The sequence below is a fragment of the Zootoca vivipara genome, chromosome 4 (genome assembly GCF_963506605.1).
Source record: "Zootoca vivipara chromosome 4, rZooViv1.1, whole genome shotgun sequence".
NCBI lineage: Eukaryota > Metazoa > Chordata > Lepidosauria > Squamata > Lacertidae > Zootoca > Zootoca vivipara.
This window is the reverse complement of record NC_083279.1, coordinates 87,089,050-87,102,495: the sequence shown is the minus strand read 5'-3', so window position 1 is coordinate 87,102,495 and position 13,446 is coordinate 87,089,050. Positions and strand designations below refer to the sequence as shown.

At 43.7% G+C, this 13,446-nt stretch overlaps 2 protein-coding genes across 5 annotated transcripts in view; one reads left to right on the top strand and one right to left on the bottom strand.

The window, feature by feature from the left end:
* MRE11 (MRE11 homolog, double strand break repair nuclease) overlaps window positions 1–6,480 on the bottom strand; it is a 29,043-nt gene extending 22,563 nt beyond the window's left edge. The window contains exons 1-5 of one of the 3 annotated variants that reach the window (XM_035114645.2): window positions 6,390–6,480; window positions 1,927–2,027; window positions 1,509–1,647; window positions 489–649; window positions 218–305 (exon numbers count right to left, since the gene is read on the bottom strand). In XM_035114645.2, the coding sequence (XP_034970536.1) occupies window positions 218–305; window positions 489–649; window positions 1,509–1,647; window positions 1,927–1,946 (408 nt within the window). In that variant the 5' untranslated portion in view covers window positions 1,947–2,027; window positions 6,390–6,480. Of the gene's footprint in view, window positions 1–217; window positions 306–488; window positions 650–1,480; window positions 1,648–1,926; window positions 2,028–6,389 lie in introns of those variants that run through there. The other 2 variants (XM_035114646.2, XM_035114647.2) reach the window with 2 other exon arrangements.
* A 166-nt stretch (window positions 6,481–6,646) lies between these two features.
* ANKRD49 (ankyrin repeat domain 49) lies at window positions 6,647–12,487 on the top strand. 2 transcript variants are annotated; one of them, XM_035114650.2, is made up of 4 exons: window positions 6,647–6,776; window positions 6,960–7,072; window positions 9,585–10,014; window positions 11,831–12,487. In XM_035114650.2, the coding sequence occupies exons 3-4, from the start codon at window positions 9,754–9,756 to the stop codon at window positions 12,290–12,292; spliced, it is 723 nt and encodes a 240-aa protein (XP_034970541.1). In that variant the 5' UTR covers window positions 6,647–6,776; window positions 6,960–7,072; window positions 9,585–9,753; the 3' UTR covers window positions 12,293–12,487. The 2 variants fall into 2 exon arrangements, with proteins under 2 accessions (XP_034970541.1, XP_034970540.1); XM_035114649.2 differs by lacking the exon at window positions 6,647–6,776 and having other exon boundaries at window positions 6,805–7,072.
* Window positions 12,488–13,446: the final 959 nt, after the last annotated feature.

The following is a 13,446-nucleotide window of genomic DNA, read 5'->3' as shown; positions in this document are numbered from 1 at the left end:
TACAATCCTAACCCAAATTACCTGGAAGCCCCAATGACCTCAATAGGACTTACTTCTAAGTACCAGTAAACATTATTAGGGCTGTACTGTAAGGACATCAATGCGTAAATGTTTCCTGGATTCTCATGTTTAAACTCTTTACTAATCTTCTGAAGGTTTGTCATATCCAATAATTCATTTAGCCTACTGGTTTTCAACTTTTGTATAACATTCTTACCCCTGTTGGATCATCATGGTTGCCATGAATACTAAAAACTGGAATAGAAATGTTGAGGTTGCCATCTTGGTAGTTCACCCAAGGAAACCTGAGCAGGAGAGCAAAGTTTAAGGCAATTTATGAACAGAAATATCACTGCTCAAGTCATCACTTTTTACACTGAAACATGCTATAAATGAATGATGGCCACAGAATAATTATTATCATTTATTAAACTCTATTTAGAAAACATTACAACTATAATAGTCAGTTTTATCATAAAGATACCTACTTGCTAAAACCAAAATTAACTGACTGGTCACTCAGAATTTCAAACTGTATAGGACGGTCGCCCATACAGTATTTCCTTAATAATTCTAAGCAAGTATGTAATGTTTTTCTGGAAGGTTTGTTTTCATGAAAGAGATCTCCTCCTAATAAAAGAAAATCCACCTATAAAAAGGAAAGGGAAAAGTTATTTTAAAATATTGAAAACCATTTCCATTTATAATTTTTTACTTCAGTTTTGTAAAAACCATATACCTTTGCAAAGAGTATTAATAAATAAATAAATTGGCAGTATTACATTATTGTATTTATTATTCATAATAATATTATATAAATCATATTAAACAGCTAAATGTCTCTGAGTAGTTTTTTGTTACCTAAAAGCAATTTACAGTGCAAACAAAATCTAAATAATCAAAATTAATCTTGCTTTTCCAGCACTGATTAGCCTCAAAAAAGTCATTAAACAGAGAACAGTACATAAAAGGGCAAATTTATTCAGGAATTTATACTGAGTCTCTAACAAATATTTAAGTTTGAAAATTAATATATTCATTTTGAAATATCAGCTATAATACATTTTATGTTAAAGTGAAAGTTCAAGAAACTGATGCATTGACAGAACCACATTACTATTCCCATAATGTCCCCATCTGTATTTTAACAATTTATGAACATTTTCCGCAACACATCACATCTCTGAAGCCATTTAAGTAAAATATCCTGCCACGTGTAGCCCTTCATTACTATTCCAATCTTTGCTTATGGTTGAAGGCACTCAGAATGAGGAACCTGTGTTAAATCCAGCTCCCTTCAGCATCAGTCAGATGGCCCAGTGGACCAGAGGGGTGAGGGAAGCTGCAGTTCAACAACAATCTAAGGGACACAAGTTCCCCATCCCTGACCTACACAATGACATGGACTACAGGCTACACAGAAAGCAGTTGGCACATTAAAACATTGATTTCTAGAAAATACTGGTCCCTTGATGCTAACCTTACAAAGTGTTATAAAACTGCCTTGCCTCATTATCTTGAGCAAGTTTCAATATTTCATCAAATGTTACAAACGTATCATTTCCACGTGCAGCATCCTTCTCCAAGTACCCAAGATGAATGTCGGTAGCAACTAAAATTTTAAATGTAGCATTTTCTTCATCATCCCTAATTGGGGGGGGGGGAACAAAACACTGTTACAATGTGATATAATAATAATAATAATAATAATAATAATAATAATAATAATAATAATAATAATAATAATGTGGTCCCGGCGGCCACTCCCAGTCACTACTGGTAGTCTAGCTGCCGCATTCTGGATTAATTGCAATGAAGCATTTTGCAAAAGTCGGAAGTTGCACTCCCTGAATTCTACAACCATACAGACTCAGTTCTATAAAAGGATTCACACAAAGGGAGACAAAATATTAGCAGAGGACTTACATGGAAGTAGCAGGCTTCATCTCTGCAATCGCACCGGTGCACCAAACCCACGGGACTCCTCAGAGTTCAATAGTGCAGCTGTACCATTGAACATTAAGAGACTGAAAAAAATGAGATTCAGAGTCAGGACCTAAGAGTAACATCCAAAAGAGGAAAGCACTCAATGACAATCTATAGGCAAAGTACAGTATAAAACTGATACAGTCGTACCTCAGGTTACAAACACCTCGGGTTACAAACACTTTGGGTTGCAGACTCTGCTAACCTGGAAGTTAATACCTCAGGTTGCGAACTTTGCCCCAGGAGGAGAACGGAAATTTCACAGCAGCAGCGGCAGGCCCCATTAGCTAAAGTGATAGCTCAGGTTAAGAACAGTTTCAGGTTAAGAACGGACCTCCGGAACGAATTAAGTTCGTAACCAGAGGTACCACTGTACTTGTGGATTTTTAACACATACATATTGCTTTTCTACTCAATGAGGCTCACAGAAAAGGCAGTGCAGAAGCATTCAATGCTACTCTTGCACATACCTGATAGACCTCCACTTGCTCAACATACCGTATTTTTCCATGTATAAGACGACCCCTATTAAATTAAGAAAATGAAACCCTAAAATAGAAGTGAAAATCTGGATGACTGGCGGCGGCAAGTTGTTGATCGTTTTTGGAGCAATCGCCCTCAAAAGTTTCCAGCATGAGGGGCATGCAGTGCACCGTGGTGCATAATCTAAGGCAGCGCCGGGGGGGGGGGGGGAGCACCACATGCTCTCCCTTGGTGGCAGCTGCTGCTGCCGAGAAGCAGGCTCCCAAGCGGATGCCAAGGAAGAGCCAGGGGAAGGCAGCGCCCACTCTGCGCCGGGCCATGCCATCAAGCAAACTGAGCTGAGGAAGCTGGTGAGTGGGCTGGGGGCAGGGTGGGAGTTTGAGAGGGGAAGAGGGAAAAAAGGAAAGAAGGGCAAGGAGAGGTACCTGAGGCAGGTCTCAGTGGCGGCGGTAGCAGCTGCTATCGAGCCAGTGGTCGAGCCAGCAGGGGCTTCAGGAGGCGAGCCAGTCGCCAGCATGCAACCGGGAGTGGGGGGGAGGAGAGATGGCAGCAGGGTCTCAACCCGCCCCAAGCCAAAATCCCGGACATATGCTTAAATATTTTTTAAATCCCCCAGATGCCCATGTTCCGTGTACAAGACGACCCCCAATTTTTTACTAATTATTTTTAGCAAAAAACCTTGTCTTATACATGGAAAAATACAGCAATTTCTCCCTCTTTTCCCATACAGCTGTCCCTGCACCCTCAAAATCTGCTCCAGAGCAGAATCTGGGGGTGCATGGGGAGGAGGAGGGGAAGTCCATCTGAAGGGGAACTCCACTCATGCATCTTACTTACCTACGGTGACCTCAGTCATAGCTGCTTGTTTATTTAAGGAACGTGTAATGAATACTAAACTTAAGATTGCAGCTCTAAAGACACTTAGCTCCACTGAAACAGTTGGGACTTTCTCCTGAGTAAACATGCATACAACTGCTTTGCATTGAAACTTCTTTAATATTTGTTACAATAACACCATAAAGTCATAATCAGCATGGCCTATGCATGTTGTCTACACACAAAAGAAAGTCCCTCTAAGTTTCCTTTAGAAAACCTGCAGCCCTAAGAACACATAAACTTGGTATTTGTGACAATGTTGGTTTTCTGTTGGTCATAAAGAAATTACTGGTCTTTCTGTTCATTTCTTTGAAGCCTCACCTTGAAAAGTAACAGCCCCACCTAGGGAGGAAGACAAGCTAAGGCTTGAGCCTGGCGTGGTGACTCAAAATTTCGACTGGCATTCCTCTTTTGAGATCATGCAATTCTACTGCAATCTTGGTATCTATAGTAACTTATCTATCCAAACACATTCTCTGGAATGGACTGAGGCAGAATTACCTGTCCCCAGAAAGATCTGAAAGGCACTATGAATCATACAGTGAGAATGGGAATCCTCCTCCATTCTGGGATCCTGGCATAGAGAATGGCAGAATGACCTAATGGAATGATCAACTCATTAGCAAAGTTTAACTGCACCTGCCTCCTGACCAATGACAAGCACCTCGAAGCATTCACCAAAAATCATGCTTGCTTTTTGAGAAAACATTGAATTCTTTTCTTCTCCATCCTCTGTAGAGGTTGACAGTGGCAGTTGTTGGGATTGTTTTTTGTTCTTTTCTATCGCAGAAAACTTGGGGGTGGAAGTAAAGATTAGTTTTTCTCCCTTTACATTGGGCCTTTGCAGGAAGCAGCAGCAAAACACTACTGGTCTTTTTTGAGGAAATAATCTCATGCTGAATAAAAACTACTTCATTTCCTTCTGCAGAGGGAAAAAGGACATGTGTTTTATTTCTCACTAGTGTATTTCATCCCGTTCAATAACGGGCGCTAGAACATCCTGGGGTTCGGAGAAGCGCTTGCGCAGCGCTTCTCCAAACCCTGGGACCTGTCCTTGCTGTTGGCGGCAGGGGGACAGGAACGGAGGAGAAAGCGCTACTCCTTCCTTCCTCTCCCCCAGCCGCCGACAGGAAGGACGCGGGACACAAATGCCTACCTCGCTGCCACTGCTTCGCGGCCTCCCGCCGCTCCTCTCACGGGCCAGGGAGGGTTGTGAGGAGGAGGCCTCCGCCGGCCTCCACCCTTGCTTCCCTGACGTGCCCTGCAGTGAGGCGGTGTCCGGCCGGGAGCGGCGGTTGGAGGAGGCAGGGGGGGGAGTGCGCGCGTGCAGTCTCTGCTGTCCAATCCGTGTCCCTGTAGCACATGCGCATTAGCACGGAAAACGGGACACACGGAAAACTTGGGCGCAGAGACACTTGCACTTTATTATATAGGATGAGTCATGCTTTTGCAGCAAATACTAGCAGTGTCTTGCTACTGTATCCTGCAAAAACACAACAGGAAGAGAAAGAAGCAAATTGAGTAGCTTCTTTCCGTTTCCATAATGCTGAATTCAAGTGATGCAAACACGTAATTCAAGTGAAGTGTTGTTTAAGTATTTTGGAAGCACATCTATTGAGTTTTGCTCCAACAAATGAAACATTATTTGCTTGTCTATTATAAAAAAACTAAAACATCATTCAATACGGTAGGTATTCCCAGAGTCGTTTACCTAAAAGAAAAAACCCTGAAACAATAAAATATAGGTAAAACAAATAAAAATGATTGTAAAACAGACAGACTAAAAAGGCAACAAAATAGTAAGATCCAGATTAATAACAATAATCAGGGCTAAAATTAAGTCCAAAAGGCCTGTTAGTTTCTTTTTAAAATTATTTTGCCTGGAACCAAAAGGACAACAAAGCAGACCCTAAAAGGATAAACACTGCAAAACTAGGGTAACATCACTGATAATCCACTCATGCATGGACACAGCAAGCAACTTCCCATGTAGGTAGATGATTCTGCTGAGATGTTGGCATGAGGCGTGATTTAATGACCACAGCCCATGGAATTCCAGATACTTGATTAGCAGATACTGTACACAGCAGGCAACCTCCACTATGGGCAGCTAATTCAACTTAATCTTAACGTGAAGGGTGATCAAATGATCAATGTGATGCCAGAGGCTTATTCAGGAAGCAGCGCAGCCAGAACACTACATCATGAAGAGAGACAGTCAGTGGGCAACCACCACATGAGGTGAGGAAGATGTAAATACAAGATCAGGCCTTCTGGGTGCTTCCTTCCCCCTCCATACACACTCTGTGACCTCTTCTGGCACTTTTATCTGTTCAGCTGTGCTTTTAGATTTCCATCAAATGTTCTTAACTGGCCTTTAGGTAAGCCACTTTCGGCCAGTGTATGGTAAGGAGGCTAACCAAGGCAACAAACAAACAAGCCTCTTCTGCTTAAGTCCTGGGATGATAGATTGATCACACCCAAACAGAAACACCAGCTGTTTTTTTCCCCGGAAAGAGGCACTTGCCAAAGCAGAGACTGATGGAGAGAGACATGGCAGGCAACATCCTCTATGGGCAGAAAACGACTCCTGGGGTAGCTCGGTCGGTACTAGAGCGCGAGGCTCTTAAATCTCAGTCAGGGCCATGAGTTCCAGCCCCGTATTGGGCAAGAGAGTCCTGCATTGCAGGGGGCTCGACTAGACGACTTCCGTGGACCCTTACACTTCTATGGAATCTACTGCAGCCTTGACGTGAGGAAGGGACCAATGGAACAAGCCTATTACGCAAGACACGCAGCCTTCTGCGCGTGGGAAGAGACCCTTTTATGGTCCAATTATTTCCTTTCTTTCCCTGGAGGCGCAGGCTATTTTGGGGGTGGGGGATGGGGAAGATGTCTGAATTCTACTTTAAAAGCGAAACTTCTCCCGCGCGCCCCTCCCGCCGGGGGGGGGGCGGGAACGGGCGGACCAGGCCGCAGCCTCTACCGGAGACCCAGCTCCCCTGGTGCCGCCTCACGCGGCGCACCGCTTCCCGCGCTCTTACCCTCCTTACAGGCGCGCAGCCTACGACGCAACGCCTCCAGTTTCCATAGCGCCGCCGCTATGGGGGGGGGGGCGAGAGAAATAACCCCGCCCCTTTCCGGGCGCGCACGCGCAAGGTGAGGCCCATCTCGCGACAGCGTCCTGAACCCCGCCCCCGCCTCCGAGCTGGCTCCTCCTTTCCCTTCGTACCCAATGCACGCGTCACGTCACGCCCCCTCTCCTCCTCTAAACCCGGTCCCCCAAGCACTGCAGGCAATCCCCACTGCGCAGCCGTAGCAAGGGTGAAAGAGTGACACGAAGGCCCGAGGAAGACCGGAAGTCCCCTGGCGCCTGGGGTTGCTGGCGGTCATTCATTGGCCCCGCCCCTTCCCCCGTGCTGGAGGCGGGGGTGAGTTTTCCTCGCGGCGCTTCCCAGACCGGCTGCTCCGATAGCCCTGCGGAGGTTCCAGCTGGGTCCTCCGGCCGAGGGGCTCCGTCTTTCGGGCGCCGCTTGCAAAAAAAGGGGGAATATTAATAATCATTATTATTTTTGAAATATGATGGGTTAATGAATTGCTTTTTATTTTGCCAGCCTTTGGAAACCTGATGCTTCTGGTTCTGGAGCGCTGCAGCTTGTTGCAAAAAGGAGAATCACGGCATGTGTTTGCTAAGCCTCGCTGAGTGCAATGGTAGTTCTTGCTCCAGGTAAGGGTACACGGGAGTTGCTGCAGCGAGTAGTGGGATTTTGCAAGCGGAGGAGCACAAATGTCAGTTTCCTTGGAAACCAGGATGCAGCTGGGTATCTTTTATTTTATTTTAGCTCTTAAAATTTATACACCGCTTTATTTTACGCACAAAGTAACAAACCTTAAAGTGGTTTACGGAGAGCATAAAATCAGAACATTTACCATACATTATAACATGCAAAAAGTTAGAACACTAAATCAGATCAAAACACACGTCAGCATTTCTAAGCACCTGGGACGGCATGTGTAAACAATGTATTTAGCAGGCACCGAAAAGAGTACAGTGAAGTTTTTAGCTCTGGCATAAGTACTGTAATGTGAAGGTTGCAACCCAAAGAGCTTTCTTTCTGGTAGAGCCTTGAGCAATTCTTAGGTCATTGTTTTGCATGTTGAGGCTTGATATAGTTTTTGTTTACAACATGGAAAGCCAGGTACAGGCTTCTGTGGTCTGAACTAGGGCAGCCAGCTGCAAAAGAGGACCATTCATCTTCCAGTGTGTAGAAGAGGGTATTTTAGTGTGTGAAGTTTGGGTGACAAGCTGCACCTGCTGAAATCCCTCTTCTACACAATTGCTAAAGGTGAGGGGGGCCCTGTCCTTTTGCATCTGACCACCCTTGCCTGATCCTATGCATGCTTACTTGGATATCAGACCTGCTGAGTTCAATAGGAGCTACTCACACATAAGGCTGCAAATCCAAATGCCTCTACTTGGGAGCAAACCCCATTCAGTGAGATTCCCACTGAGTCTGATGGTAGCTTATCCCACATGGGAAGTTGCCATGGGCGCAGGCACGGAGTGTGTGCAAGAATCACACCTCTCCACTGTAACTGAGTGAGTAGGAGTCCGCCCACTTGTCTCCATGCTCCTGGACCACTCCTCCTCTGCTGCTCTTGATTTGCTGACCAGCTACTGAAAACAATGAGTGGGTGCTTAATCCAAAATGTGCTCAATAATTTCCATTTACCAGTTGATCGTATTGTATGCCTTTGTTACATCACTTCGTTGCAGCAATGGCTTTTGTAATGGAATATTTGAGGGACGTTCTTCAAGTTGAGATCGTATATTTGCTCTACAGTGGTACCTCGGTTTACGAACTTAGTCTGTTCCAGAAGTCCATTCTTAAACCGAAATTGTTCTTAAACCGAGGCGCGCTTTCCCTAATGAGGCCTCCCACCACTGGTGCCCTTCCACCATTCAGATTCCATTCTTAGACCAAGGTAAAGTTCGCAAACTGGGACACTACTTCCGGTTTTGCAGAGTTTGTAAACCAAATGGTAGTGTGTAAATAGGGCTGTTCTTAAACCAAGGTACCACTGTACTTGTGAGGCCTTCCTTCAGGTCCTGCCTCTGAGACAAGGCACATGGGTAGCTAGCTGACCTTGTCGGCTGTGGTGCCCAGGATTTGGAACAGCATCCCAAGAAAATTTTAACTGATCCCCTCACGGTCTGCTTCTTAGATGGGTGGCAATGACTATTCTATTCAAGCAGTCTTCTGTAGGAGTCTGATTTTATTATAATAAATAGCTTTGTGGCACCGTAAAAATTGACAGATCTATTGTGTAAGATAGCCTTCCCCCATTTGTTGCCTGTCATATTCCCCCGTCCCTCAATTAGCTCGTATGGCTAATGGCGTTATGGGAGTTTTAATACAAAAAAAGGGCAGCAGGTTGGGGAAGGCTGCCATAGGTTTTCATGAACCGCAGTCCCATTTCATCAAATGCGTTATGGTATTGAGTTATTTCGGGGAGCAGGGATTTGTCTACAGTGACATTGGCGGGAAAGAAAACAAGTAGACTATGTTAATCACACTGGCTGTTCACAGCACACTTGTTGTGTATAATACAGGATAAAGTCTAATGCATCTGATGAAGTGCACTGTATTCCACTAAGACTTGTTCCCTAATAAATTGGTTACTCTTTACACTGCCACAAGACTCTTTTGCTGCTTTTGGAATGTTTTGACTATGTATTTTGCAGCCCTTTTAAGTTGGTTTGTGTTTCATTGTGATCTTGAACCATATTTTTTTCTGTGATTTTATTATATAGTTGTCTTGATATTTGTAAGCCCCCTTCTTTGGTTTACTTAAAAATAGATAGTGGCATGTAAATGAATCAGTAATAGTAATAATAAGATTGGGAAGGACAGGGAGGAAATCTTGCTGGCCTAAGTTTGGACATAATTGCCACAGTCTCTCCACAAAATGCTCTTGAAGATATCTAACGAAATGACTTAAGCTTTGTGTGATGCCATAAAATGCCGTCTTATACAATACCTATTCACTATAGCTGACCTTTCATAGGAGGCGTAAGGTCTGATATAAGCTGGGATTTGAGAGCAGAAGGATTCATTTTTTTACTCCCGCACTGCCACAATTTGTATGGGTGTGGGTATTAAATGCTAAGAACTTCTATTTTTGTGTGTGTACTGGTCACTGTATTCATCATTTCTTATTTTTTTCTTTCTCTAAAGGTTGCCATGATGTTGATGCAATCTATGCCACTAGCCTTTGTTAGCTGTTTCTATGTGCTTGTAAATTCTGCTGATGAGCAATCAGGAAATGAAATGAGCTAGAGGAGGAGGAGGAGGAGGAGGAACTATTTCACGTGTGAATTGGGGCTTGAGAACTCAAGTCTGCAGAATGAACGAAAGTGGGAAATCCTCAGAGAAGAACATAGAGGAGGATGCAAAAGATTATAGAGACTTTCCCGAGAGCTTTAACCAGCTTGAATTGTTAGAGACCCACCGGCACCTGATCCCCACAGGAACACAGAGTCTTTGGTCTGGAGATTCTGACGATGAAGATCAGGAAGAAGAAACCGAGGAATGGTACCAGGCTCAAGAGAAGAAGCTGGAAAACAACCCAGCTAAGCTTCTGCTTTGGGCAGCAGAAAAAAATAGGGTAAGCCATTACTTAATCACATTTCAGAAATTCATATTGGGGCTGTGTGTGTTGTGCCAGAAATCTAAATTTCTTCAACCTGATGTGGACAATCATTCCAGGCTTCAAGATTTATGAAGCTGACAATGAGTGCCAAAGCTGAGCGCTCTTCCTTTCCGTTCTCCCTCCTCTCATCATGTTCTGGCTTTGGCACAAAGTTGTTGATGATTTATTATTATCACAAATGAACGATTCATTACATTTGTTAGTCACTTTGTAAAAAAAAAAAGTCTCAAAATGCTTTAATTCAGGCATCCCCAAACTGCGGCCCTCCAGATGTTTTGGCCTACAACTCCCATGATCCCTAGCTAACAGGACCAGTAGTCAGGAATGATGGGAATTGTAGTCCAAAACATCTGGAGGGCCGAAGTTTGGGGGTGCCTGCTTTAATTGTTTACAATACCAACAGATAAAATAAATTAAAAGGCAAAGATCTAGCAAACAATATACAATACAAAATTCCTAAAAAGCTCATTTAAGAGTACAGTAGGCCTACCTCCCTGCCTTGGCCCCCACCCAACTAAAAGATGAGCACCACAGTGAGTGCTAACTTAAATATTATCCAAGAACTGGATTCTTTTAAGCTGTTTTCCTGATTTTTTAACCCTAAGTCACAGTACCCCGGTGAAGACCTTTTCTGGCTGAATACCAACCAGGAACATCTAATCAAAGCCCAGGGTGCAGTGAGGGAACTGAGGGTTGCTCAGACCTGGTGCCCATTCCTAGCTTCATAAATAAAGTTTAGTGAAGCCCTGGATTATTGTCAGAATTGGGGCACTGTGACAAGTGTAACATGCTTCCTGCTATGCAGAAAAACTGTGGTTGCGAAGTGGGATTCGATCTTTCATCTCCCATGTTTCTTAAGTGGTTTTGCACAGAAGTCAAGGCCAATAAACATATACTTGTTTATTGTGTGCTATAATCAACATTTCTCTTAATAGGTTTGTGTTACATCATTCTGTCCCTGCAATGGCTCTTGCACAATAGAGATCCAGTGGAATGTGGTGGATAGAGTGTCTATCCAGGTTCAAATCCCAGGTTCAAGTCCCCACTGCCGTAAACCTTATTTGGTGATCTTGGGCCAATCACTTTCTCTCAGTACATCCAGTTGTAAAGTGGGGGGGGGGAGAGAGAGACAGGAAGGGAAGACCCATGTATATTGCTCCAAAGCCCTTCCAGGAGAGATGGGGCAAAAACATCCTATCTAAGTCTACTCTGTGTTCCATTATTACTAGTTACTTAATGATTTTGTATACCACCCTTCATCTGAAGATCACAGGGCAATTCACAACATAAAAATACAAAATGAAAACACGAAATGCATAATAAAAACTAAAGCAAACAAACCAGTAACTTCCCTCCCAAGGAACACATTTTAAAAGCCATAGAATGTTAATGAGCCAAATGCCTGGTTGAAGAGAAAAGTTTTCATCTGGTGTCTAAAGGTACTGTATGTACGAAGGAGCCAGGCAAGCCTTGTTGGGGAGAACATCCCACAAACCGGGGAGCCACTGCAGAAAAGGCCTTTTCTGTGTTGCCACACTCTGGCCCTTTCAATGGGGGAGGGACATGAGAAAGGGTCTCAGGTGATGATCACACACAGTCCAGGACAGGTAACAACATTAGGCTGAGAAAGAATAAATTTGACTGAGGTTCCGTGAGCTTTATAGCCGAGCAAAGTATTGGTTCAGTGTCTTCAGCACTACTCTTTCTGTAAAAGCAATGCATCTAGCTTGTAGACTTACTGAAACTTATTTGTCTCTTCACCCCCCCGCAGCTCAACACAGTACAAAGGCTCCTGTCTCAAAACCTTGCCCCAGTAAATGTCCAAGATGAAGATCTCTACACCCCTCTCCACCGGGCTGCCTATAACGGGCACTTGGAAGTTGTACGGGAACTGATTGCCCATGGCTCGGATGTCCATGCCTTGACAGTGGATAGCTGGACTCCCCTGCACAGTGCCTGCAAGTGGAACAACACCAAGATAGCATCGTTCTTGCTCCAGCATGGGGCAGATATCAATGCTCAGACCAATGGCTTGCTGACTCCACTTCACCTTGCAGCAGGGAACCGGGAGAGCAAGGAAACCCTCGAACTCTTGCTCATGAATCGCTACCTAAAGCCAAATCTCAAGAACAACTTGGACGAAACGGCGTACGATATTGCTAGGAGGACTGATATATATCACTACCTGTTTGAGATTGTCGAAAGTTGCACAAATTCTGCGTCCGATTCTTAGAAATTGCATACGTTTGATTGTCGAAACACACACTGCCAGCGCCTTTGTAAGAAGTTTCTCTTTGTAATTGCACTCAAAAGTCGGTGCTTTCAACCCCACCTCTTTGGTGTAGCTTTACTCTGTGAGATGCTGAAATGAGGTCTCGTTTTGTTACGATGTCATTATTTTTATACTATAAACCACTCTACCCTTAAACTTGTGAAACATTTCCACTTTTACTTGAAAAACTTTGGAGGAATCCTAAATGTATTGGGCCTGTTTCCCACATTGACCACTTAATGTGACAGAAGTACTCCCATCCGTCAATCTCATATCCCAAAGCATGGGAATACACAGGAGTTGGGAAACAGCATTGTTTGAAACATTTGGGGTGTTTTGTTTTTTCTTTTAAAACCATTGAGAATTACTGAGACCTCTCTGCTGACTTATGGGGGCTGTGCTTGAGCAGAAAGAAACCCGTACAGCCTCCAGGTGGTTGTAATGAGGTTAGCAGCTGCCCACCAACAGAGGAAAAATACCTTCTCAGCTATTAAAAACTGAGCTACCCTGAAATCAAAAAGTGCAATGTGATGGTCAGATTTCAGTGTCTGGTGCAATATACAACATACCTTGTCTGCCTACCTTCAAATCATAACATTTTATGTGCTCAGATTTTGCTTTTTAAAGGGATAATGTGAATGAATGGAAATAATATGCTGGGATGGCATTACTTATTTGATGGCTGTGTGAGCAGGATTTGAATCCTCATTCAATCCCATTGATGGATTCAATTATTGAAAGTTACATGGATTCTTTGTTTGCTGTTGCCTTCCATAGATGCTTAACAGCGATAGATTTTTTTCCAAAAGCAAACCTGGGGGCAGAAAACATTACCCTGAAGTGTCACTATGAGATTTCAAAACTTGGTAATTCATGTACTTTCTTCCTTTGTTACATTTTCATATAATGCACAGGGGTGATCTGGATGTCATTCATGAATGAGAAGTAGCCTGTAAGTCACACACAAAGGTTTTATCTGTTCCAAAGATACTTGGGGCTGGTTCACATAATACTTTTAAAATACAAGTTTGAAAAAGTTCATGTAAACAGTAGGTGTTGTCTCTCTATGGCTATATGTAATTCCCCCCCATAAATCATATTGGCTTGTACCAGAT